Source organism: Hyperoodon ampullatus (assembly GCF_949752795.1).
Source record: "Hyperoodon ampullatus genome assembly, chromosome: 4".
In the NCBI taxonomy this organism is placed as follows: Eukaryota; Metazoa; Chordata; class Mammalia; order Artiodactyla; family Ziphiidae; genus Hyperoodon; species Hyperoodon ampullatus.
Window position 1 is genome coordinate 25246596 of NC_136917.1, and position 24024 is coordinate 25270619.

Consider the following 24024-nt stretch of genomic DNA (forward strand, 5'->3'; position numbering starts at 1 on the left):
CTCACCCCCTGCTCCTGGTCTCCAGAGCAATGAGTGGTGGACAGAGGTTCCTTAAAGGGCTTCTCGGCAGGGTCTGTGGATGGACTCGGGCCTGGGGAGTCAGGTTTGCCATGAGGCGCCGTGGCCTGCATGCCCCGTGCCCAGAGATCACACCTGAGGTCAGTGGGGGCCAGTGTTGGGACTCTGGAAGTAGGGGGGAGGAAGATCTGGGGAGGGGAGAAGGCTCAGATTGGGGGGCTCGAAGAGAAGAGGTGGTCATGGGGGGAGGGGGCAGGAAGCTGTACACACCGCCAGGGCTCCAGATCGGGGGGCCCCACCAGGGAAGGGAGGAGGCGGCGTGGTGGCCTCAGAAGCGTTAGCAGCCCTGATGCTGGCCAACTGTCCCGTGGTCATGGTCGGTGCATGTCCCTGGAATGTAGAATGGGGGGTGAGGGGCGGGAGCTGGGCTGAGGGGAGGAGACCCACTATGCCCAGCGCTGCCCAGGCCCTGGGGTCTGCAGGGGAGTCGCCAGAGGACATAGGGCAGGCACACCCGTGAAAGGTGGGAGGACTGGAGGGCAGGTGTCTGTGTCCAGGGGTATCCGTTGCATCTGCGGAGCTGGGTGGCTTCTCAGCATGTGTCCAAGCCTATGTCTCTGCGTGTCATCGTGCTCCTGTGTCTGCACTCTTGGGTGCATCTGGGTGTGGCCGAGTGGGGGTGTCAATGTCTCTGCAGTCCCCGTGTGCCCGCCAGGGCCTTGCCCAGGGCGCCAGTGCCAGGCAGGGGCACCTCGACCAACGTGTGTGCGCGCGCAGAGCTCCTGAAAGCGGAAGCTGGGGGCGGAGCCTGGGACCCCACCTTCAAACCCACTGAGCGGAGGAGCAGGCTGAGGCTGGGGAGGGTCAGGGGCGGGTCTGAGTCACCGCCTCCGGAGGCCTTTTCCTGTGGGGGGAAGCACCCGCCAATGAGGGCTGGGCCTGTCACGTGGGCCTGACAGCTGGGGGGGGTTGACCAGCGACAATGTGGTCCCAAGGCCACTGACACCAGGAGCTGCGGTGCTGAGACCCCCGGCCCGCCCCACCTCGGGCCCCTAGGGCCACTTGGCCTGGCCACAGCATGTTCTCCAGGAAGAAGCGGGAGCTCATGAAAACCCCTTCTATCTCGAAAAAGAACCGGGCGGGAAGCCCCTGTCCGCAGCCCTCGGGGGTGAGTGAGCCTCTGCTGGGAGCCGGAGCGGGGATCTTGGAGTGACACCCAGGCAGCAGGGGGACCGGGGAACACACTGCGCTCGGGCCTGGCGGGGCAGGGCCGGGCAGTGCCGTGCTGGGCCGGCGGCACGGGGCTGGAGCCAGCTACAGCCCCAGGCTGGACCGCAGGGCCCACGCGGGACGGGCTGGCATCCCCACGTTCAGCTCACGGTAGAAGCCCTTGGGATGGCCACTGCACACCCCACCCCGTCCAGGGCTGCCTGTGGGGTCCAGGGAGTGTGGGTGCTCTGGGTCTGGGACTCTGTAGGGTGAGGGCTCAGGGAACTTGGGGCCTCCAGGCACGGCTAGTTGTGAGAGCTACAGCCCAGCCACTGGGGGAAGGTTTAGAGCAAGCGGGGTGTGCAGCGAGATCCATGGGGTGGGCCTCGTACAAAGCTGGCCCGTGGTGTCCGCAAGACTCAGGGGCCTAGTGGACCCTCAGAGTAAAAGGATCGAGGAGGTGTCTTTACCAGTGAGTAGGTGTGTCTGCAGTGGCCTCCCCTGATGGGAGCTGAGGAGACCCTGGCCCTCCCTACCCCGCCCCCCCCAGGAAGTGGGGTGCCCCTCCCCCACACCCCAGCTGTGGTTTGGGCAGAGGCCGTTGTTTGTGAAAGCTCTGGGGAAGAGGATGTTGGGTAACAGGTGTGGGAGGGGCACAACACCAAATCTCAGCCCTCTGACCTCTGGCCTTTGACCCCCTGTGGGGTCAGGCTGAAGACCCTCCAGAGCCCCACTTCACTTCTGGGAAAACTGAGGCAGGGCCCCAGTGGGAGCACCTGCTCTAGCGGCTCCCCCCACCCTCCCAGGAGCTGCCCAGGAGAGATGGGGCTGATGCAGTGTCCCTGGTGCCCAGCCTGGAACCACCAAGTGTGGCCTTGAATGCCAAGGCCACGGGCACACTCAAGAGGCCCACCAGCCTAAGCCGCCATGCCAGCGCTGCCGGCTTCCCACTGTCCGGAGCCAGCACCTGGACGCTGGGCCGTGGCCACCGCAGCCCACTGTCAACAGCCAGCCCAGCCGAGGGACCCATCCAGGGACCCTGCCCCGACACTGTGGAGGACATCTCCCACCTGCTGGCTGACGTGGCCCGCTTTGCTGAGGGCCTTGAGAAGCTGAAGGAGTGTGTTCTGCGTGAAGGTGAGAAGTGGCAGGGACACCACAGCCTGGGTGGAAGGCAGTTGGACACAGATATCCCAAACCCTGTGGGGTCGAGGCAGGGTGGAGGGAGGGATTTGGGGAGGCTTCAGAGAGGGTTGTAAGGAGGGCTTCGTGGAAAAAGCCATTGCAGCTAGGGTTCTGAGGGATGTATAGGAGTTTGGCGGCAACCAGGAAGAGGGAATGTCATGTGCACAGGCTCAGAAACATGGAGTGGAGGTGCATTTGGGGGAACAAGGTTCGGGTGTATGAAGTGTGTGAGGGTGGAGGCATTGAGAATGGCAAGCAGAGGGACCCTGGACGTTATCCTGAGGGTGGTGGGGAGCCATAGAAAGTGTTAGAGCAGAGGTGGGACAAGGTCAGATCTGCATGTTGGACTGGAATGGACTGGAGGCCGGCTGAGGTCTGGACAGAGAGATTCAGGATGGACAAGGGGCAGGACCGGCACGTAAGCTGCAGGAGTGAGCGGCCTGTGGGATGGCAGTTCCGTTTTCTCCACGCGTCTGCTGACAGCCCAGCTTCCTGCCGAGTTATTTTCATCTGCTTCCTGTTTGTCTCTGGCGACCAAGGAGGGCACTATGATCTCTCCTGCCAGAAACCGCAGTGCCAGGGCCATGCTAAACACTCTGGCCTGCTCCCCACAGGTGCCCATTTTACAGATGAGGAAACTGAGGCCCAGAGAAGGGCCCTGACTCCTGGCTCAACCAGCCAAGGAGGGGCCAGAGCCCGGATTCGACCTCAGACTGGAGAGAGACCTCAGCTTTGTAGGCGCTAATGGGCTCTACTGGCCCGGCCTCTGCTGGGTTGGGGGGTGTCAGCCCCCAGGATTATCTGGTCCTGGGGTGGGGCTGGAGTTGTTTCCTGGAGAAACTTTCTCTAATCTCAGTTCCTTTCCGATCCTGGCGCTTCCTTGGAGGCCAGGCCTGGGCAGGGTTGAGCCAGTGGGCGTCCTGCAGGAGGATGGGCCGGGGCAGGGGCACCCTTCTTTGAACCTTGGGGCAGCCCTGGGCCAGGGGAAGGGCCTGGAGCAGAGAGCATGTGGGTTTGCATCCTGCTGCTGCTCTTGCCAGGCTGTGAGACTGGATCCGCTGTCCCTTCTCTAAGCCTCTGGCATTTCATCTGCGAAACGGGGCAATGATACGCCCTGGGGAGTTGCTGACTGTAACCAGATGTCCTCAGCTCACAGTAATTGTTGTGGGGACAGTGAGAGGGCTTGGGGACCCCGTGCTGTCCACCTAGGAAGCAGTGGGCGGCCGGATCCACGTGGGCGGGGTCTCCCCGCACCTCCCCACACCCTGTACCTGGGCCTGTTTCCCTGCCTGCCCTTGGCTGGCCCCATCCCGAATCGAATCGAATTGCATCTCCCTGGGTCCCAGACTCCTGCTACCTGAGGCTGGGGAGCTAGCAGGACGCCGGGGCGGAGCTTTCCTCGGAGGGGGGCGGGTCTTCAGACCGGCCAGAGCCGGTTTGCTTGTGGAGAACCTGGCACCAAAGACCCCGGACCAGCCAGTTGCCTAGCCCGGCCTGCGCATTCATGGTCCCTGCGCCCTGACGGCTGCGCCATGTGTATCTGCGGGACGGTGCACCCGGCTCTGGACCAGGCGCCAGTGCGCTGCCAGGCGGGGACCCGAGGTGAGGGGACCGTGGGTGGTGCGGGGTGCAGGGCCTGGCCAGGAGCACGTGGCACTCGGGGCATTTGCTGCCCGGCGCTTGCCTTGGCCAGGGCTGAGCTGGGCATGTCCAGGCTTCTCCAGAGTCCCACCTGCCCAGGTGGGTGTGCTGCGGGGACCCAGATGGCCGAGGCCCAGGCGACACGAGGGGCCTGGTGTGTGGGAGGAATGTCCTGGGAAGGGGCGTGGCCCAGCCTTTCCTCAGCCGGCCTTTCATGGATCCCGCAAGCTCCTTCCCGCCTCCCTGAGTTGGTCTCGGATTCAGGCAGCAAATTCTGCCTGGTGCTGAGGCACTGGGCTGTACCCGGAGGAATTTGGAGCCAGGGACTCCATGGGGGTCTCCCTGTCGGTGGCATTCAGTGGGGGTCCTCAGTGCTGAAAAGGGATCAGACACCTATTTTTAGATTCCATTTAAAATTTTTTAAATTTATTTAATTAATTTATTTTTTTGAGCATCAAGTACCAGACACAGAATTAGAGGCACACAGGTGCAGGAGATATCCTCCCAGCTGGTGGCCAGGTCCCTCCTGGGTCTCAGGGTCGGCTCATTCCTTCCCCATCCATATATCCCTTCGGCTTTGTTTCCACTAGATGGTGTGTGTTCTGCCCACACACAGCGCTTTTTTCCAATTAAGAACATCTGAGGAGGGCATTTAAAGCCACGTTTGAAGATGCAGATCTGACCTTGACTCTCCTTTGCTCTAACACCTTCTGTGGCTCCCAATTGCCCTTATGGTAAAGCCAGGCAGGGTCCTTCTTCCTCCTCATGCCTTCAGAGCTAGTGGAGATGGAAAAGCTGCGTGATCCTTGAGAAATGACTTCTCCCCTGTATGCCTGTTTCCTCATCTGCAAAATGGGGGTGATGACAGCACCTGCCTCATGGGGTGGCTGGTCGGGAGAGAGTGAGGTAACGGGGTGTTTAAGCCCCATTGCCCAGGCAGGCAGGGCTGGGAGAGAGCTGGACAGAGCCCTGAGAGTTTGGGGCAGGGAAGGGGCCGGGTGGGTTGCCTGAAAGAAGAGGCACCAGGACTGCAACTTGAAGGTCAGTGGGAGTTTGTTTTCTGGAGGGACGAGGAAAGGGTGTCCCGAGCAGGACTGTCTAGACTGATATCTGGCCTTTGATGACCTGGTCAGCAGTTGAAAGAGGGACAGTTCCTCACACACACACACACCCCCAACGAGGTCACACACTGAGCCTCAGGCAGTTACCTTCTCCCATCTTGGCCTTAATTTCCCCACCCAGGGACAGGAGCTCTGAGGAGGGTTAGGGTTAGGTGGTTAGGTGGGCAGGCTTTCCTTCCCTCCCTTCTCATACCCACTCTGCCCGGCAGACCTCCTAGAGGCCCGCCGGCCGCTTGCCCATGAGTGCCTGGGTGAGGCCCTCCGCGTGATGCACCAGGTCATCTCCAAGTACCCACTGCTGAACACCGTGGAGTCGCTCACAGCTGCCGGCACCCTCATTGCCAAGGTCAAAGGTCAGCCAGGACAGGGCAGCAAGGGCTGTCTGGGAGGACTTCCTGAAGGAGGGGATGTTTGAAGTGGGTTTTGAAGGATGCATAGGAGTTTGATGGGCACAACAACTCCAGTGCTGCCCCTTCAGTTAGTTGCACGGGTGGTCACCTCCCAGACTGGGCCAACCCCTCTCGTCCTTGTCTGCCCTCAGCCTTCCATTATGAGTGCAACAATGATTCGGACAAGCAGGAGTTTGAGAAGGCCTTGGAGACCATTGCAGTCTCCTTCAGCAGCACGTGAGTGTGGGGGTGGGGAAGGGTGGCAGGGGGTGGGGAAGGGTGGCAGGGGGTGGGGAAGGGTGGGGACCCATGTGCCTCTTGACACTTGCCCCCTGCCCTGCAGTGTGTCCGAGTTCCTCATGGGCGAAGTGGACAGCAGCATCCTCCTCTCAGTGCCCCCTGGGGACCCGGGCCAGGTGAGCAGGGATGGCCTGGGTGCTGCACGGGGTCAGGCTGGCAGGGCGGGTGAGTCCCCCCTGCCCGCTCTGTGGACTGTGGTCTCCTGCTCTGTCCAGGGGGGGCGGTGACTGTCTCCTGCAGGGTGGGCATCAAACAGGACCCAGCCCGGACTGGACTCACCTGTCTCCCTTTGGTACAGTCCATGGAGAACCTGTATGGACAGGGGAGTGACGGTGCCACCCCCAGCAGTGAGGACTGTGATGAGGGTGAGTCTCTGAGCCTAGGGGCAGAGGGCTGAGGACGGAAGGAAGGGTGGGCTGGGGAGGAGCCCGAGCTGAGGGGTGTCTGTCCCGCAGGCTGCCTCTCCCCGGAGGCAGTGGACACGCTGCTGCAGCGCTGTGAGGGGGGTGTGGACGCCGCGCTGCAGTACGCCAAGAACATGGCCAAGTACATGAAGGACCTCATCGGCTACCTGGAGAAGCGGAGCGCGCTGGGTGCGAGCTGGGGCCCGTGGGGCGGGGTCTGGCTGGAAGGCCCCTTCCCTCACCCCTGCGCTCACACCCCTCCCCTCACCCCTGCGCTCACACCTCTCCCCGCCTGCAGAGATGGACTTTGCCAAAGGCCTGCAGAAGATCGTCCAGAACTGCAGACAGAGCGTCATGCAGGAGGTGGGGAACTCGAGGGGAACGGGGCCGGGTCCCTCAGGCCTGGGTGTGTCTCGCCCCTCAAAGATGGGCCAAAGGAAAGGGGTTTCCCATCTCTGCAAGGGCAGCTGAGGGCGCTGGGGAGGCGGCAGGGCTTCCACGAGGGTGCCTGTCCCACCCCAGTGACTGCCGGCCCCGCCCCCACAGCCGCACATGCCCCTCCTGTCCATCTACTCGCTGGCCCTGGAGCAGGACCTGGAGTTCGGCCACGGCCTGGTACAGGCGGTGGGCACTCTGCAGACCCAGACCTTCGTGCAGGTGGGCTTCGCCCTGGAGGGAGGGTGGGGTGAAGGGTGCCCAGGTCCCCATCACACCCGTCTCCCCCCACAGCCCCTGAACCTGCGGCGGCTTGAGCATGAGAAGCGCAGGAAGGAGATCAAGGAGTCTTGGCACCGCGCCCAGAGGAAGCTGGTACCGCGGGGTGGCAGGCTGGGAGGGGGCAGGGTGGGCCGGCTCGTGCAAGCACAGTCCCCTGGTGCACACCCGGGTGGTCCTTTCCTGAGTTTTGCGGACACCCGGCAGAGTGCCCTGTGCCCACGTGGGGCTCGCTGTGGCGTCACAGGTTGGAGCGGGTCCTGCCTCCCACCTGCTCCAGCCCCATTACCCGCAGCTGCAGCAGGAGAGGCCCTGGCCCGGGGCCCCCATCACTGTCACAGGTCAGATGTCCGGAGGGACCGGGTCACCCGTGGCCGCCAGGAGCAGGTCTGGGTTAGAGGGAAACTGAGGCTCTCTCAGGTCTGTTGGATGCTCCAGGTTCTTCTGTGTTGCTCTTTTCCCACCTCCCTTTTGGGCTGTTGCAAAGGCAGTAGGCCTGCTAACAGGGTCTGTGGTGCAGAGCCCCCATGGCCCCTGCTCCAGCTAGTGGTGTCCTGTGGCACATCTGGCAAATGAGCCTCTCCCCCCTTTTCTACACCTGATGACAGCTTGCTGAGTACCCTGCTCTGCTTCTGGCCTTTTATACTCACCTCCATATCCAGGGACTGGTCCCATCTCACTCCATGTGAAACTCCTCCCTTTTTCTCAGCTACAAGTGCTCAGCTGCAGAGCCACAGGGCTTAGTTCAGTAAACCCCTACTGATGGACAGTTTAGTTGTTGTTGAGTTATTGCTGTTTCAAACACCACTGCTGTGACGAGCTTGTGCCCCTGTTGCTCAGACATGTGACCTAGCATTTAGATCAGTGCCCGAAAGGTAATGGCTGGGTCACAGATGTCATGAGTATAGAAGCTGAGCTCCCGAGACACAGCCATGCTTTTCCTCTTCTGTGAGCTCTCAGTTCATATCCTTTGCTCACCTCGGATTGGACAGTAGCCTGTTTTCTTATTGACTTGCCAGAGCTCTTTACATATTAGAGAATCCAGCCCTTGAGGACATGTGTTACAAACTCCCCCACCCCCAGTTTATTGTTTTGACTTTTGATTTAACCTGTTGCTTGTTTTCCCAGTTGAAACCCAAGATTGTTAGTAGCAGTCTTTTCTTTTATGGTTTCTGGGTTCTGTGTCACGCATGGAAAGGCCTTCCCCATGCTGTTTTTTAAGAAATTCTCTCATGGTTTCTCCTAGTACTCATGTAAGCTCTTTTCTTTATGTTTAAGCTTCTGATCGTGTAGACTGTGAGGTGTGGCCCCCAGAAGGCCCACTGGGTTTTGACTAAGTGCTCTTCCTGCCAACCCTGAGGGTGCCTGACTTCCTGTCTGAGCAGCCTCACTGTTCTCATCTCTGAGACAGGAAATGTAAGAGATAGAAGCACAAGTCGCTCTGGTGGGTGTGGGTGTGGGTGTAGGTGTCAAGAGGATGATGTAGTTGGTGTCTCCTTCAGAGCTTAGCTGTGCCTCAGCTTCCCTGGCTGTGAAATGGGCATGCCAGATGCTGGCTCCTCCCAGGGTCGCCCTGTAGGTGTCACCTCCTATTCTTCCACCACTGGTTCTTGGGCGGGGGCCTCTGTTTCCTTGACTGGCCATGGGATTTTGGCCCAAGGGATGTGGGTGGCAGAGATCCCTAACGCGGTCTCTGGCTGATGGTGCTGGTCTGGTCCCTCCCATGTCCACAGCAAGAGGCAGAGTCCAATCTGCGCAAGGCCAAGCAGGGCTACGTTCAGCGCTGCGAAGACCACGACAAGGCCCGCTTCCTCGTGGCCAAGGCGGAGGAAGAGCAGGTGGGCGCTGGCCCGGGTGCAGGGGGCACGGCCTCTAAGACCCTGGACAAGAGGCGGCGCCTGGAGGAGGAGGCCAAAAACAAGGTGAGGGCGGGTCAGGGGGCAGGAGGTGCGGGACAAGACCCATGGCGTCAGGGCCTGACGCCCTGTGCAGGATTTCCCACCGCCGGGCCTTTGTCTGGGCTGTGCCTCCTGCCAGGAATGCCTTCCTGTCCTTTTGTGCCTGGCTGATTTCCGTGTGGGGCCTGAAGATGCCCTGAGGGCTGAACCCCAGGCTGAGGCCTCTCTGGGCACCCCGTCCCGCCCCCACCCCAGGCAGAGGAAGCCATGGCCACGTACCGCACATGCGTGGCGGATGCTAAGACGCAGAAACAGGAGCTTGAGGACACCAAGGTGACGGCACTCCGGCAGATCCAGGAGGTCATCCGGCAGAGCGACCAGACCATCAAGTCGGTGAGCACCGTGCTCCCACCCCCAGCCCCCGCCTCTGTCGGGCTGGGCAGGGTGGCTGCCCATCCAGCCTCAGGACCTCCAGCACTTAGGGCCCCTCCCACCTGCCTGCCTGCAGGCCACCATCTCCTATTACCAGATGATGCACATGCAGACGGCCCCGCTGCCTGTGCACTTCCACATGCTGTGTGAGAGCAGCAAGCTGTACGACCCGGGCCAACAGTACGCCTCCCACGTGCGCCAGCTGCAGCGTGACGAGGAGCCAGACGTGCACTACGACTTCGAGCCCCACGTCTCCGCCAACGCCTGGTACCCCGCCGTCTGCACGTGCCTGGGGGAGCCGGACTTCCCTCCTGAGGTGGGGGCGGGGGCAGTGAGCCTCAGTGACCCCCATCGTGACCCCTTCTTTTGGCTGTTGGTCCCACCAGGTCCCCGGTCTTGCGCGCCCGAAAGGGCAGCTTCAACGTCAGCGATGCTGCGGTGGCGGAGGCCGCGGGCTGTCCCCCAGAGGAAGGTGGGCCCGGCGATGGGGAGCTTGCCAAGGAGCGCAGGGGTGAGTGTCAGGCAGGGGCGGGCGTGGGCCCCCTGCAGCCCCCTTCAGCCCTTCACTGGGGACACCTTCGCAGGTGGCCGGGGACACCAGGTGCACAAGTCGTGGCCGATCGCCATCTCAGACTCTGACGCCAGTCTGGACCCCAGCCCTGGCTCAGGTGAAGGGGCCTGGCCGGCGGCGGGGGGCTCAGAGAGCTGCCGCCTCCGCCCCCAGGTTTCAGTGGGCTCATCGTGCAGCCGGTGGCCCTCAGGGGAGTCTCTGACAACCCGTTTCCTGCTCAGGGGACTTTAAGAAGTTCGAGCGCATGTCTTCCAGTGGCACCATGTCGTCCAGCGAGGAGCTGGCCGACCAGGAGGGCAGCACAGGCGCATCAGCCTTTGACCAGGGTGAGGGGACCCCTGGGCGGGGCAGCGGGGAGAGGGGCGTTTGGACTCTCTCTGTGCACCTGGCCCTGACCTGCCGCGGTGACACTGACCACCTGCCCCCCACCCCCACCAGATGACCTCGATGGCATGGCCCCGGAGCTGCCTGTGGCCGTGCCCAGTGGGCCCTTCCGCCACGTGGGGCTGTCCAAGGCGGCCCGTACCCACCGGCTCCGGAAGCTCCGCACACCGGCCAAGTGCCGGGAGTGCAACAGCTACGTGTACTTCCAGGGCGCCGAGTGTGAGGAGGTGAGTGGTGGTCCCGGGGGAGCCAGGCACCTGCATATGCGCCCTCAGGACCGTGCCATGCACAGCGCTGGAGGGAAGTGAAGCCAGGAGCACTTGCAGTCTCCTGGGGGAGAGCATCCCAGGCGGAGGGCTCAGCCAGTGCTAAGGGAACCAGAGGGCCATGGGAGCAGCCCAGGCTGCACTGGTGGCAGGGGCATGTCTCCCAACCAGGAGGGGTGAAAGCTGCCCTGTAGGGGGGTGATGAGAGCAGCGGGGGACGCGGTGGGAGGGGGAGCCGGGGGCGTCTGCACGGGGCTGGGGCGCCAGGAAGGTCCGCTCACTCCTCGCCCGCCCCCAGTGCTGCCTGGCCTGCCACAAGAAGTGCCTGGAGACCCTGGCCATCCAGTGTGGCCACAAGAAGCTGCAGGGCCGCCTGCAGCTCTTTGGCCAGGACTTCAGCCAGGCCGCCCGCAGTACCCTGGACGGCGTGCCCTTCATCGTCAAGAAGTGTGTCTTCGAGATCGAGCAGCGGGCGCTGCGCACCAAGGTGACCGCCGCAGGCACAGCTGCGGGGGCTCCGGCCGAGGGGCCATGCAGGGAGGGCAGGGGCGTGGGCCCAGGCTGACTGTGTGCTCCCGCAGGGCATCTACCGGGTCAATGGGGTGAAAACACGTGTGGAGAAGCTGTGCCAGGCCTTCGAGAACGGCAAGGAGCTGGTGGAGCTGTCGCAGGCCTCGCCCCACGACATCAGCAACGTCCTCAAGCTCTACTTGCGCCAGGCAAGACAGATGGGGACAGAGCAGAGCAGATCCTGGGCTGGACCTGAGCCTGGTGGGGGCGTGGCCAGCTCTGAGCAGGGTTGTGATTGCTAGGCCAGGGGCGTGGTCAGTACAGGGTGGGCGGGACCGGTGGCTGTCAGGGGCGGGGCTGCTGCTAGGGGCGGGGCCAGTGCAGTTCGGAAGGCATGGGGCCAGGCCCACTGACCCCCACACCTAACCCGTCACCCTGCAGCTGCCTGAGCCGCTCATCTCCTTCCGCCTCTACCATGAGCTTGTGGGGCTGGCCAAGGACAGTCTGAAGGCAGAGGCCGAGGCCAAGGCGGCAACCCGAGGCCGGCTGGATGTCACCGAGAGAGAGGCTGTGGCTGTGGCCATGGCGGGCCGGCTGCGGGAGCTCCTGCAGGACCTGCCACCGGAGAACTGGGCCACGCTGCAGTACCTAATGCGGCACCTGCGCAGGTGAGGGCTGGCCGGGCTGGGGTCAAGGGCAGTGGGGTGCCGGGAGCCGCTCACAGCTGCTCCTGCACCCTCTGACCCCCAGGATCGTGGAGGTGGAGCAGGACAACAAGATGACACCAGGGAACCTGGGCATCGTGTTTGGGCCCACGCTGCTGCGGCCCCGGCCCACTGAGGCCACCGTGTCCCTCTCCTCCCTGGTGGACTACCCCCACCAGGCCTGCATCTTGGAGACCCTCATCACCCACTACAGCCTGGTCTTTGAGGAGGAGCCCGAGGTGGCATCCAGGTGCCAGGTGAGGGTTGTCCACCCTGACGGGGGCGGGGGGCGGTGCAGGGCTCTGTGAGCATCATGGCGGCCAGGAATCTCGCTCACCCACGGGGGGATTAGACAGGAAGAAGGGCTGGGAGATGTCTGGGTCGGACGGGGCCAGAGCCCCATCAGGGGCACCCAAGGCATCTTTTAAGCAAAGAACTGGATGAAGGGTGGGTTCAGATCTGTAGACGGAGCCCCAGGCAGTGCAGAGGCCCTCCGGCCTTCCCCCGCGTCCCCCGGAGCTCACATCAGAACGCACTAGACCCGCCGTCCTGCCCCTTCTCCCACTTCCCATCTCTGCACCGCCTACAGCACATCCTCTGGGTCCAGCCTGCTGCTCTCCTCAGCCGACAGGCCTTGTTTCTGTTAAGTCTGTTCACTTCTAGGCAGCATCAGCTCCCACTCTCAGTCCCCACTGTGCATCTTTAACCCCTCATATGGTGTCTCTGGCTGTGGAGGTGACACACCTGGGTGTGGCCTCAGGACAGTGGCTCCCACGCTGGCGTCCATGCAGGGCCTGCCTCAGCCTTTCTGGCCAGGGCCTCTGCCCGCTTTGGACAAGCTCAGCCTGCTCGTGACTTGGGATCCGGGGGCCTCACGTGCTCAGCTGCAGCGGGTATTAACAGTTTTTAGGGTTTAACAAGACAGAAAAATGGAATGTGGGATGGCCGGAACCGTGGTGCCCCCTGACCTCCGTTCTGCCTCTGCAGGATGTGACGTCCAACCAGGGGGCCGAGGTGGTGGTCCAGGAGCCATACCCGGAGGCCAGCGGGGGCGTGGCCTTCCCCCTGCCCGAGGAGGCTGAGGATGGGGGCCTCGGTGAGCAGTGGGCCCAGGCGGCGGATGACACAGTGGGTTTACCTCAAGGGCTGCATCCCGGTTTGTCTCCCATGGAGACCATGAGTGTCACCTGCTTTTTCACTGTCTTTAACGTGTTACAAACTCTTTGCAAAGAGACACCCTTTCGAGGTGTTTTTGCCAACGCAGAGAAATGGGTACCCCGAAGTGGAAACAACCCCAGTGTCTGAGACCCTGCACCTCCACCTGACCCGGGAGGGTTCTAAGCGGGGAGCTGGGCCTGCTGGGGGGAGGCGGACACCCAGTCCTCCGCCCAGTGCCCGCCACCCTGCTCACAGGCTGTCCATCTGTCCCTCTCTCTGTCTGTCCCTCTCTCTCCCTTGGACTTTCCAGAACCCCACGTTGCCTCCAATGACTCCGACTCAGAACTGGAGGAGGCCTCGGACCTGCCGTCCCCGGCGGGTGGGGTGGCCCTGCACCACCTCGGCCTCCTGGAGAAGCTGGGCGGCGAGGCGAGCGCGGAGGGCGGCCGGGACAGCTGCAGCGGCAGCGAGGAGCAGCTGGGCACTGCCACCGGGGAGGGGGAGGATGGGCCCGGGCCTGGGGTCTGGGAGGACCTTGGGGAGGAACCGGCCCAGCGGCTCGCCGAGCACAATACCAACCAGTGCAACAACGTGGCTGCGGCCCGCCTGCCAGCCGTGAGGCTCCGCGGCGGGCGGCTGGCAGGGGGCGCGGGCTGGGAGAGGCAGCCAGAGTTCGTGTAGCTGGGGCAGCGGGCAGGTCCGCTCCAGGCTCCTGTCCCTGCGGACACGTCACCGAGAGGCTTCTCCTTCCGCCCACAGTGGCAAGGGCATCACTGGCCAACTTTTCCAGAAGCTTCTGCCCATGCTGCTATGCACGGCCACCAGGCCCCACTCTGCTGAGCTGGGGTATTCTGCTCTTGGAGTCACCCAGGCTGTGATGGAGGGATCCTGCCCACCCTGGCGCTGGGCTGTGGAGGCCACATGGCAGCTGGGAGGAGGGCTGGACGCCTTTGTGGATGGTGGGCGGGCGGCCTTGGGATGCCCTGGCTTTTACGGAAAACTGTGTTTGGATACCTGGGGCTGAGGATGCAGTGAACCACAATGGTGTTGACAAGCACATTCCTTTTGCATAAAATAAAATCTTTAACCTGAGCCTGTCTTCTCTGGCAGCAGTGGCCTAGCGACCCAGACACACAGGGCACTGAGGGCCGTCCCCCGCTCCTCGCTGGGCTTGGGGGGCGGGGCGGGGAGCTGTGAAGAAGAAATTCCACAAGGCAGCCCCGTCAGGCGCGGGAGCCCAGGTGGCCGTGGGGACCAATTCCCATTGACGCCTGACTCGGGCCGCCAGCCCCCAGTGGCTCCCGAGTACTGAGGTGTGGCTGCTGCGCTGAGGAGCCGCAGCTGAAATCTACTTGCACCAAAGGCCTCAGGAAGACAGCGGCCACCACGTGGAACGGCAGAGCGAGGAAGAGGCGAGCACCCCTCACCCAGCTCAGAGCCCCAGTCGGGTTTATCCCCGAGGGCTGGGGCCGGCTCAGCAGAGACCCAACTATTCATTTGAGGAATTAGATGGAATTCACACCCAGTCACGGTAAAAGCTGCTGGGCCTCCATTCCTGATACAGAACAGCTCACCCCAAACTTCAGTCCCCCACGCAGGTTTAGATAAGACCCACTGTGGCAGTCAGGGCACTTTGCCCCTGCACACGCTTCCTAAGAGTGAGCAGGGGGGGGGAAAGCAGCCAGCAAACTACCAATGTGCTTTGCAAACAGAGATAATGGGCTGGGGGCCACACCCTCTCGGTTTCATGTGGCCTGTGGCCACTTCTGCCCTGTAGAGTTGAGCAACTGTAGCAGGGCCACCTGGCAAGCAAAGCCAACATATTGACCGTCTGGCCCTTTACAGCAAAACTTTGCTGACCCCGATCTACGTTTTTTAAAAACGGGTCAGAAGAATGAGCAAATATATTGACATTTCAGAGCGCTCAGCAGGACAGGTAGCGGCAAGAAAGCGCCCCACTGTCAGGAGCCACAGCATCTCGAAGGGGCCTGCGGACCATGCCACACACTTCACAGGTTGCACCACCTTCAGACAAGGGCTGGCCCAGGCTCACAACATATCCTGGTGGCCAGAGTAGGGGACTGGCGGTGCTGTGTGAAAACCAGCAGAGACAACCCAGTTAAACAAGGGGCAAAGGACCTGCGCAGAGACACGTCTCCGAGATGACCGGCAGGCGGCCGGCGAGGCGGGGAAAGGTGCTCACCACCCTCAGCACCAGGCAAGTGAATCTGAACCACAGCTACTCACCCCCCGGCCGCGATTTGGTGAGGAGGTGGAGACGCGAACAGGAACCGGGGCAGCCGTGGCACAGACAGCCTGTCTCTCCAAAGGAAACAAGAGCTTCTGCAGGACCCAGCAATTCTACTCCGAGGCACACCCACAGCCAGAGAAATAAACACAACCACACCACCTCGTACCTGGACGCCCACAGCAACATGATGCACAGTCGCCAACAAATGGAAACAGTCCATCAACTGAAGAATGAACACGTGTCCCTCCACACACAGGAGCATCACTCGGCCATGAAAAGGGGTGAAGCCCTGACACTCCTACAACGTGGACGAACTGTGAGAACACGATGCTCCGTAAGAGAAGCTAGACACAGAAGGACACGGTGTGTGATTCCACTGATGGGAAACGTCCAGAACAGGCAAATCCAGAGAGACAGATTCGTGGTTGTCAGGGGCTGGGGTGGGGTGGGGTGGGTGACTGCTGACAGGGACAGGCTTTCTTTTTAGGAGGATGGAATGTTCCAAAATTGACTGTGGTGATGGGTGTCCGATTGTGCATATACTAAGAATCATGGAACCATACACTTTAGAAGGGTGAACTGTATGGTATATAAATCCTTCAATGAAGCTATTAAACAAAAACACAGACAACTGCACTTAGCCTGGGTAGGAGGCCTCTGAAATTAACAGAGGGAAAAGGAGGTAGAGTTTGATCCCAAACTTCTATGCAAGAAAAGCACCAAGAAGCAAAGCTCAAGGCGGCACTGGAGCCCCTCCCTCACAGCTCCACCAGGGGGGGAAGTGGACCGAGACCCCGTTGAGGGGACAGAAGCCCGAGCAAGGCTGCTCGCAGCAAACCGGGTAAACATTCCATCTTGGTCGTTCAGACAAGTGAACTTATTTACTCAAGATATTTTTAATTCTTTAAGATACCCAGCATTCCGTAGCAATCTGTCTCACTCCCCGCTGCCCTCGGAGCACCCAGACAAGCAGCATCAGGGTCACTGTTGGGGGGACACGGCGACGGAAGCCCGGGAGGAGCTCGGGGCCACCCTGCGGTATCCTGTCCTCTCCCAAGGCACCGTCAGGTGGGATCCAGGGTAGGGCTCGGCATCCAGGAGCCCAGAAGAAGCCACGGGGACCCTCAGGCCAGGAAAGGCAAGCCCAAGGCGGGCCACCCTGCGGCCCAGGGGAGCAGAGGCAAGGCTCCCAGGAGGAGCGGACTCCCCCAGGCAGTCGGCCACCACGCTCCCGACCTGGTGGGTCATCACAGCCCATCTTTCCATCCCCTGGGGGACTTGCCGAGAGACAGGGGGCGGCCAGCAGTGTGACCTGTCGCATGAGCTGGGCGCGCAGGCTGGATGCGAGCTCCCTCCAGAGCACGTAACAGGCGGGGCTCACTCACAGGGCTGGGACGGCCGCCCACACCCAGCCCTCGGCACCCTCTCGCTTCATGTCTGTCGGGCCGCTACTGTACCAGCCGGTAGGTGATGTACCTGCCTGCGGTCTCGCTGGGCCGGATGATCTTCACCACCTGCAGAGGCAGGAAAGCAGGTGGGCTGGCTCCCGGGACCCGGGGTCCCTCCTGCCCTGCTCAGAAGCCCGGGCTCTGAAGGGGGCTGGAGGTGGGCCCAGCTCCTCCCTGGGAGGGGCTTCTCACCTGCCCTCGCTTTATCCCAAAGTAACGTGCCACGGGGTCTCCCGCCTGGATCCTGGGCAGCTGGTTCTCTCGGAGTTTACTGAGAAGCAGGTCAGGGAAAAGGCCTCGCTGGACTGACTGGGGGTGTTGTGGGGAGAGCTGTAGGGCAGAGGAGCCAGGCCCAGCTGGGGGCCAGAAAGGATACTACCGGGCCAGCAACTCCGTCACCTCCTCCTTGGTCATGACAACGTGCTCAGGGACCAGCTGCGAGAAGAGAACCTGGTCTCCACAGGGCTGCAACAGACCCCACAGGCCCTCCAGAGGGGTGCAGCGTGGGCCCCGGGCGTCTGCGCAAGTCCTGACTCCACAGTGGGACAGGGGTCCTGGAGCCTACACCCCTAGCCGTGCAGATGGGCCACAGGGCACAATCCCGGAGCCCCAAGGGTCCTGGGGACATGCAGATTCCACCCACCCCAAAGCTCCTGACTCTGCAGGCTGGGTGGGCCTGGGAACCTGCCCTCCTAGCAAGGCCCCAGCTGCTCCTGGCCCAGGGGCCACACTGAGACCCCGCCCCACCTTCTTTCCACCATGAAGGGGCTCCCGGACTCGCCTCCCCAAGACCTGGATGTCCGCCAACCCCGAACAGGTAAGGGGCCTGGGGGAGCAGGAGGCGAGTCTCCAGTCTCACCCCCCACCCCTACCTCATGCTCCGTGATGTTGATGAGCAGCTCCTGCTGCAGAAACTGCTCCAGGATGTACTTGGGGGCCATGTCGACCAGGGACTGGAAGAGACGCCGACCCTCAGGCACAGCCAAGGCGGCCACCCGCCCCCTGCGCTGGCCCCGGGCCCACCCACCTTGCCCTTCCTCGCAGGCAGCTGGCACCCGGGAAGCTGCGCAGGTCCCATGTCACACATCAGGAAAACCCACCTCAGTGGGTAGGGTTTCCACTTGGGGAGAAGCCCACCCCACCCCTCCCAGGCATTCAGCACATTGCCGAGGCCTCGGTCTCATCCCAAGAAGGGTGAGGGCCCGTCTGTCAAAATGCTCCCAGGGTTGCCGGGAGCTGGTGCGGCAGCCCCTCCCTGGACCCCACAGCCTGTGTCCCCTTGTTCGCACGGGGACAAAGGTGCTCGCCAGCTGCCCATCCCAACCACCAGCCTCCACTCAGGCCAGTCCAACCCACAGCCGGGGACCAGAGGCAGCGGGCACCCACCTGCTTGGCGGAGGGCGTCATGCCCTGCTGTACCACAATGAGGGCCCGCGTGATGTTCTCCTCCTGCATCCGCTGGCAGTACACCTTGATGGTCTTGATGCCCACCTTGGGCTCCTCTGCAGACCAAGCACAGTCTGGTGGACGCTGGCCACACACCCCCGCCCGGCGCCTGGGTTCTATCCCACCCCTGCCAAGGCACTGCAGTGCCGCTCCTCGGCCTCCCGTTTGCAGAGTGAGAACCGGGCTGCTGGTCCCAGAACGGGGCGCTGGCTGCCTGCATGTCATGTGGGAGTTGAAAGATGCCCTGGGCCCCGGACCTAAGGGACCTCTTTCTGGAAGTGGGGTCTGGGAGTCTGGGTCTGTGCAGTGCCTCAGCGGTTCTGTGGTTCGGGAAGTCCCAGACTAAGCAGTTTGTTTAGTCCGGGGGCCCACGAGACGAGGGCTGGGGTGTTCAGAGGTGAGTGGAGGCGAGACGACCCGGGGAGCACGGTCCCAACACGGAGACAGCCCACCCAGCTCCTCGCTGCCAGCACCAGGGGTCCTCACGGTCTCGGCAGCATGCAGGGCCTGGGGCCTGTCACGAGAGAACGGCTGGACCCAAGGAGCCCAGCAGGTCAGCGGCTGGGCAGCCCCGGAGTCCGTGTGCAGTACGTCCGCTGCCTCTCGCTGTTCTCCTCACACCCCACTCCACCGACCGGCAGTGCCCTGTCCCCGAAGTCCCTCTGTTGGAGTCCTGACCCCCAGGAACCTCAGAATGAGACTGTGTTTGGAAATGGGGTCTTTAAAAAAGTAATTACGGTAACACAAGGTCGTGAGGCTGGGGTCCTTAAGAGATCAAGACACAGACACACAGAAAGGGACAAGCATGTGAGGACACAGGGAGAAGACGGAGGTCTACACACCAGCAAGAGGCCCCCAGCACTGGGAGAGAAGCACTGTCTGTTTATGCCCCCGGTCTGTGGGGTTTTGTTACAGTAGCCGTGCAAACTAACACAGGCAGGGACCTCAACCCTGTGCCACGGCCCATCTGAGAGAGCAGGACACCCCCACTGTCAGTAAAGACCAGGAAGTGAGGTGGCCCCACCCCCGAGATGGCACCACGGGAGGCACGTGCTTAGGCACCAAAGTCTACAATAAGTACGTTTCACACACAGGGGACACTCTTCTTAAAAGTGCCACCTAGATTCATCCCAGGGTCACAAGGATGGTTCAACATATGCAAATGTGATACACCACATCAACGAAAGGAAAGACAAAAACCACACGACTGTCTCAACAGATGCAGAAAAAGCATTTGATAAAATTCAGCATCCGTGCATGATAAAAATTCTTATGAAAGTGGGTATGAGGGAATATATCTCAACAAAAAAAAGCAATTCATGGATCCGCAGCTAAGACCCAGCACAAATTACCCATGACATTTTTCACAGAACTAGAACACATACTCTTAAAATTTACACGGAACCAGAGAAGACCCAGAATTGCCAAAGCAATCCTCAGGAAAAAGAAAAAAGCAGGAGGCATAACTCACCCAGACTTACAATAATACTACAAAGCTAGTTTTCAAAACAGCATGGTATTGACACATAAACAGACACAGATCAATGGAACAGAATAGAGAACCCAGAAATAAACCCACACAGCTATGGTCAATTAATCTTCGACAAAGGAGGCAAGAATGTACACTGAGGAAAAGACAGTTTCTTCAGCAAGTGGTGATGGGAAAGCTGCACAGCCACATGTAAATCCATGAAGTTAGACATTCCCTCACATCATATACAAAAATAAACTCAAAATGGCTTAAAGATTTAAATGCAAAACATGAGGGGACTTCCCTGGTGGTCCAGTGGTTAAGAATCTACCTTCCAATGCAGAGGACATGGGTTTGATCCCACATGCCGCGGGGCAACTAAGCCCGTGCGCCACAATAGAGGGCTCACGCACGTTAGCTAGAGAGCCTGCGTGCCGCAAACCAGAGCCCATGCACTCTGTAGCCTGCACGCCACAACTACAGAGCCGACGCACCCTGGAGCCTGCATGTTACAACTAGAGAAGAGAAAACCCGCATGCCACAACTAGAGAGAAGCCCGCGCGCCGCACTGAAGAGCCAGTGCACTGCAAGGGAAGATCCCGTGTGCCTCAATGAAGATTCCACATGCTGCAACTAAGACCCGACGCTGCCATAAATAAATAAATAAACAAATCTTAAAAACAAACAAAACCAACTAAAAACAGTGTTGCCATATGACCCAGCAAGCCCACTCCTGGGCATATATCCAGACAAAACTATAATTCAAAAAGATACATGCACCCCAGTGTTCACAGCAGCACCATTCACCATTGCCGAGACATGCAAACAACCTAAATGTCCAGATGAATGGATAAAGAAGATGTGGTACATAGATACAACGGAATACTACTCAGCCATAAAAAAGAATGAAATAATGCCATTTGCAGCAACATGGATGGACCCAGAGATTACCAAACTATGCCAAGTAAGTCAGAAAGACAAATATCATATATCACTTATATGTGGAATCTAAAAAGATGATACAAATGAGCTTATTTACAAAACAGAAAGAGACTCCCAGACATAGAGAACGGATGTGTGGATGCCAAGGGGGAGGGGGGTGGGGGAGGGATGGATTGGGAGTTTGGGGTTAGCAGATACAAACTATTATATACAAGATGGATAAACAAGGTCCTACTATACAGCACAGGGAACAATATTCAGTATCTGGGATTAAACCATAGTAAAAAAGAATATGAAAAAGAACATATATATATGGATGTATATATATTTATAACTCAGTCACTTTGCTGTACGGCAGAAATTAACACAACGTTGTAAATCAACTGTACTTCAATAAAATAAAATTTTTAAAAAAGTGCCACCTGGGTCTGTTGCACAAGCATTTTCTGCCCACCCCTTTGACTCAAGGCACTGGGGTGGGCCCCCAAGGTGCTCATGACCCAACAAGGCCCCCTAACCTTTGGGGCTTTAGAGCCAGGCTGCCTCAGTGTAGGACTTGCAAAGACAGAGGAACACAGGGGTCCTGGAACACCCCTGGTGCTGGGGGGGCTGTCTTCACTCAACCCGGGGCTCAGAGTGGGTTCCCAAAGAGGAGGCACTTGAGCTCAGTCACCAGGGACGACGGATGGACACTGACCAGGCAGGCGAGGGGGGAACTGACAGGGATGAGACAGGGCAGGAGTCCTGCAGCAGCGCAGGAAGGGCAAGCGCTGGGAGCAGAAGCTGGGCTGACGGGTGAGGGCAGGGAGGACCCAGGGGCCCAGCTGGGAGGCCTGTGATAACCTTGGTCAGAGAAAAGGGTTGAGGAAGAGAGAATAGGGAAGGTGACCGAGAAGAGGAAGCTGGAAAAGGAGTCCCCACAGCAAGGAGGGTGAGGGGGCAGAAGGATGAGAACAGGCAGACTCTGGGTCACAAGGCAGGTGGCTGCTAAGAGCTGGCCCTGAGCTGCCCCTCACCTGGGAAGAAGACGAACATCTGGTCAGTGGGGTCGTCGTTGTGGGCCACCAGCACCGTGAGGTCTGTGCGCCGAGGCCTCCCTTCACTGGGCTTGTCCCCAAACTGGGCCTTGAACTCCTCCAGCGTCTGGTCCAGCTCGTCCTGGGTCACCAGGTAGCCACGATCGTGGCACAGCTGCAAAGAGAAAGGACCAGGTGACCCCAGGGCGGAGGGGGGACGCCAGCAAGAGCTCTGGGTAGGCGAGGCCACTGAGGAGGAGACCGGGACAGAGCTGGGACGTGAGGAGGGCTGCCGAATGCAGAGCCAGGCCCCAGGGTCTGGGGCAGACAGGCACAGCTGGCTGGAAGGGTGCTGCTGGGCTGGCAGGGCAGACGCTGGTTGGAAAACCAGGAAAAGGCCTGAGGGTCAGCAGTTCTAGGCCCTGCCTCAGAAACTGGGGCTCTTTGAGTGCGTGCACAAGATGAGGACCCAGACAGAGAAAGGAAGATTGGAATCGCTACCCAGCCCAGCCCTGCCCGCACCCCCTTTCCTCAGCCGAGTCTCCCTCCAGAGCCCTGGGTCTCCTCTCCCAGGGGCCCCCGACACTGTCAGCCAGAAGCACAGTTGCTCCAGCCCTGTCTTTGGGCAGCTCTGCAAAGCGGCAGAGAGGCTGGGGGCCACCACCCGGCCTTAGCCCAGCAGGATTCCCGGGAGGGTGGGTGCTCTTGATCAAGACCGCAAGCCTCCGTGGCATCACACTGGTCCCCTCCTACGGCGTAGCTTAAAGAATGAGGCACACAGAGAACGCTGGTATGACTCGGACCCGGCCCGAGTAATTCAAAGTTGGTGGCTGGGACATCTAAGTAGCCACCAGGCAGCGGTAAGACAAACCCACCAGGGTTCCTTCCACCCCACGACCCCGGGATTCTGCGTTATGCACTTGAGGTGGTGCCGATAAGACAGTCTGGGACCTGGGACCTTTTGCTGAAGCCCTTGCACCTGGGCAAATGTCTCCTCCAGCAACAAAACACCCAGAAACTATATGTAAGGGACTAGAAATAACTAAGCACATGCGCAGTTGGGGCAAACAAGGACCAAGATCCAAAAAGATCAAGAAGAGGAAAACAAAAAACAAAACAAAAAAACAAAACAAAAGGGCTTCCCTGGTGGCACAGTGGTTGAGAGTCCGCCTGCCGATGCAGGGGACACGGGTTCGTGCCCCGGTCCGGGAAGATCCCACATGCCGCGGAGTGGCTAGGCCCGTGAGCCATGGCCGCTGAGCCTGCGCGTCTGGAGCCTGTGCTCCGCAACGGGAGAGGCCACAGCAGCGAGAGGCCCGCGTACCGCAAAAAAAAAAAAAAAAAAAAAAAAGGCCAAGAACCCAACTGCCACTTCTGAGGAGCCGGGAGCAAAAGCAGGGTATTGGGCATGATCCCTGCACACAGCACCACCAAGGGGGTGGGCAGACCCCTCCAAGCCACCCCTCCGGCCTGACCCCTGGACCCGTCCCCACCCTCACCCCATTTAAGGGACCAGCTCGCCCTCCTTGGAGCAAGGGCACCTGTTGCTTGTTTTCGCTACTTCATGCTGCAGCACAAACTCCAATAAAGCCTGATTTGAATTTCTCGTCTGGCCTGCTATCAATTTCTACTGATTAAGGAATTCAAGAACCCCGGTAGGTAACACCAGAACCTTCCATGGACACAAACAGGGGCCGTCCTCCCTCTCTCCAGCTCGAGCGAGACCCTGACTCCTTCCCGGGGGGCTCTTGGACTCGCGACTCGGTCCCCCGCAAACCCCCGCACCGGGGGTCCAGCCTGAGCCCGACCCCTCCGCTCCAGCCGCGCGGCCGCGGGTGGGGAGGCTCATTTCTACCTCCGGGCCTCGCACCCGCCGTCCGCGCTCCGGCTGCTGCGTGCCCGGCTCGCCTGGGGGAGCGAGGCTCGCTCTCACCGCGTTCACCAAGCGCGCTGCTCACCTGCATGATGGTCTTGCGGATTTTCCACAGCCGGTACGTCTCCTCCTCATCGTCCATGGCTGCCGCCGCTTGCACTCACTGCGCCTGCGCCCGGCAGGACCCGCGCCCACTGCGCCTGCGCCGAGCTCCGGTCAGGCCCCCTCACGTCGCCCTCCCCTTGCAGGGCTGTCGCCGGCGAATGCCTGAATGAAGCGACCTACGGGAGCGGCAGCGCCAAAGGCAGCCCGAGCCTTACTAAAGCGACGGTTGGCTGCGCGAGAAACATGCGACCAGCACCACCACCCGCGCCTCGGAAGTTCTCGCGAGGCTTTGACCGCAAGGCCCCTCGGGAGTTGTAGTTTCCGCTCAATGCCTGCCTGGGAGGGCCGTTTAGAATCCAGAGAACAAAGGCGAGGTGTGGGCGGGGAAACTGAGGCCTTGACGGGGTCAGAGGTCTGCTCAGCTCCCGGGGACCCTCGGGCGGCCTAAGAGGCGCTCCATGAGTGTTTGTGCATCCAACTGTAGGGGGTTTTCTCAGTTGGCTCAGGGCTACATACAACTTAATGCCCCCGAGCCTCAGTTTCCCCTCTGTACAATGGAAATAAAGTG

At 60.6% G+C, this 24024-nt stretch overlaps 2 protein-coding genes across 3 annotated transcripts; one reads left to right on the forward strand and one right to left on the reverse strand.

Annotated features, from left to right (window-relative positions):
• Positions 1-1096: 1096 nt before the first annotated feature.
• Positions 1097-13996, forward strand: ARHGAP45 (Rho GTPase activating protein 45; the record flags this gene model as incomplete). Its single annotated transcript, XM_079702179.1, has 23 exons — positions 1097-1186; positions 2034-2364; positions 5384-5527; positions 5716-5800; positions 5907-5979; positions 6162-6228; positions 6319-6456; positions 6566-6630; positions 6814-6924; positions 6997-7077; positions 8715-8903; positions 9135-9272; positions 9388-9578; positions 9698-9822; positions 9896-9979; positions 10104-10208; positions 10321-10493; positions 10831-11019; positions 11114-11251; positions 11484-11710; positions 11793-12003; positions 12734-12842; positions 13215-13996. 23 exons carry the CDS (start codon positions 1097-1099, stop codon positions 13583-13585), a joined length of 3435 nt encoding a protein of 1144 aa, XP_079558305.1. The 3' UTR covers positions 13586-13996.
• Positions 13997-16044: 2048 nt separating this feature from the next.
• Positions 16045-23566, reverse strand: POLR2E (RNA polymerase II, I and III subunit E). Of its 2 annotated transcripts, none has more exons than XM_079702261.1 (7): positions 23437-23566; positions 21479-21653; positions 17990-18105; positions 17476-17556; positions 16980-17038; positions 16796-16874; positions 16045-16669 (listed from the first exon to the last, which is right to left on the reverse strand). In XM_079702261.1, the coding sequence occupies exons 1-7, from the start codon at positions 23491-23493 to the stop codon at positions 16604-16606; spliced, it is 633 nt and encodes a 210-aa protein (XP_079558387.1). In that variant the 5' UTR covers positions 23494-23566; the 3' UTR covers positions 16045-16603. The 2 variants fall into 2 exon arrangements, with proteins under 2 accessions (XP_079558387.1, XP_079558386.1); XM_079702260.1 differs by having other exon boundaries at positions 16980-17068.
• Positions 23567-24024: the final 458 nt, after the last annotated feature.

Coding starts and splice junctions, on each gene's coding strand:
- POLR2E (XM_079702260.1), bottom strand. CDS start 23,493: ATGGACGATGAGGAGGAGACGTACCGGCTGTGGAAAATCCGCAAGACC. Junction 18,106..21,478: donor GATGTTCGTCTTCTTCCCAG/GTGAGGGGCAGC, acceptor CTTGGTCTGCAG/AGGAGCCCAAGGTGGGCATC. Junction 17,069..17,475: donor TCAACATCACGGAGCATGAG/GTAGGGGTGGGG, acceptor GGTCTGTTGCAG/CCCTGTGGAGACCAGGTTCT.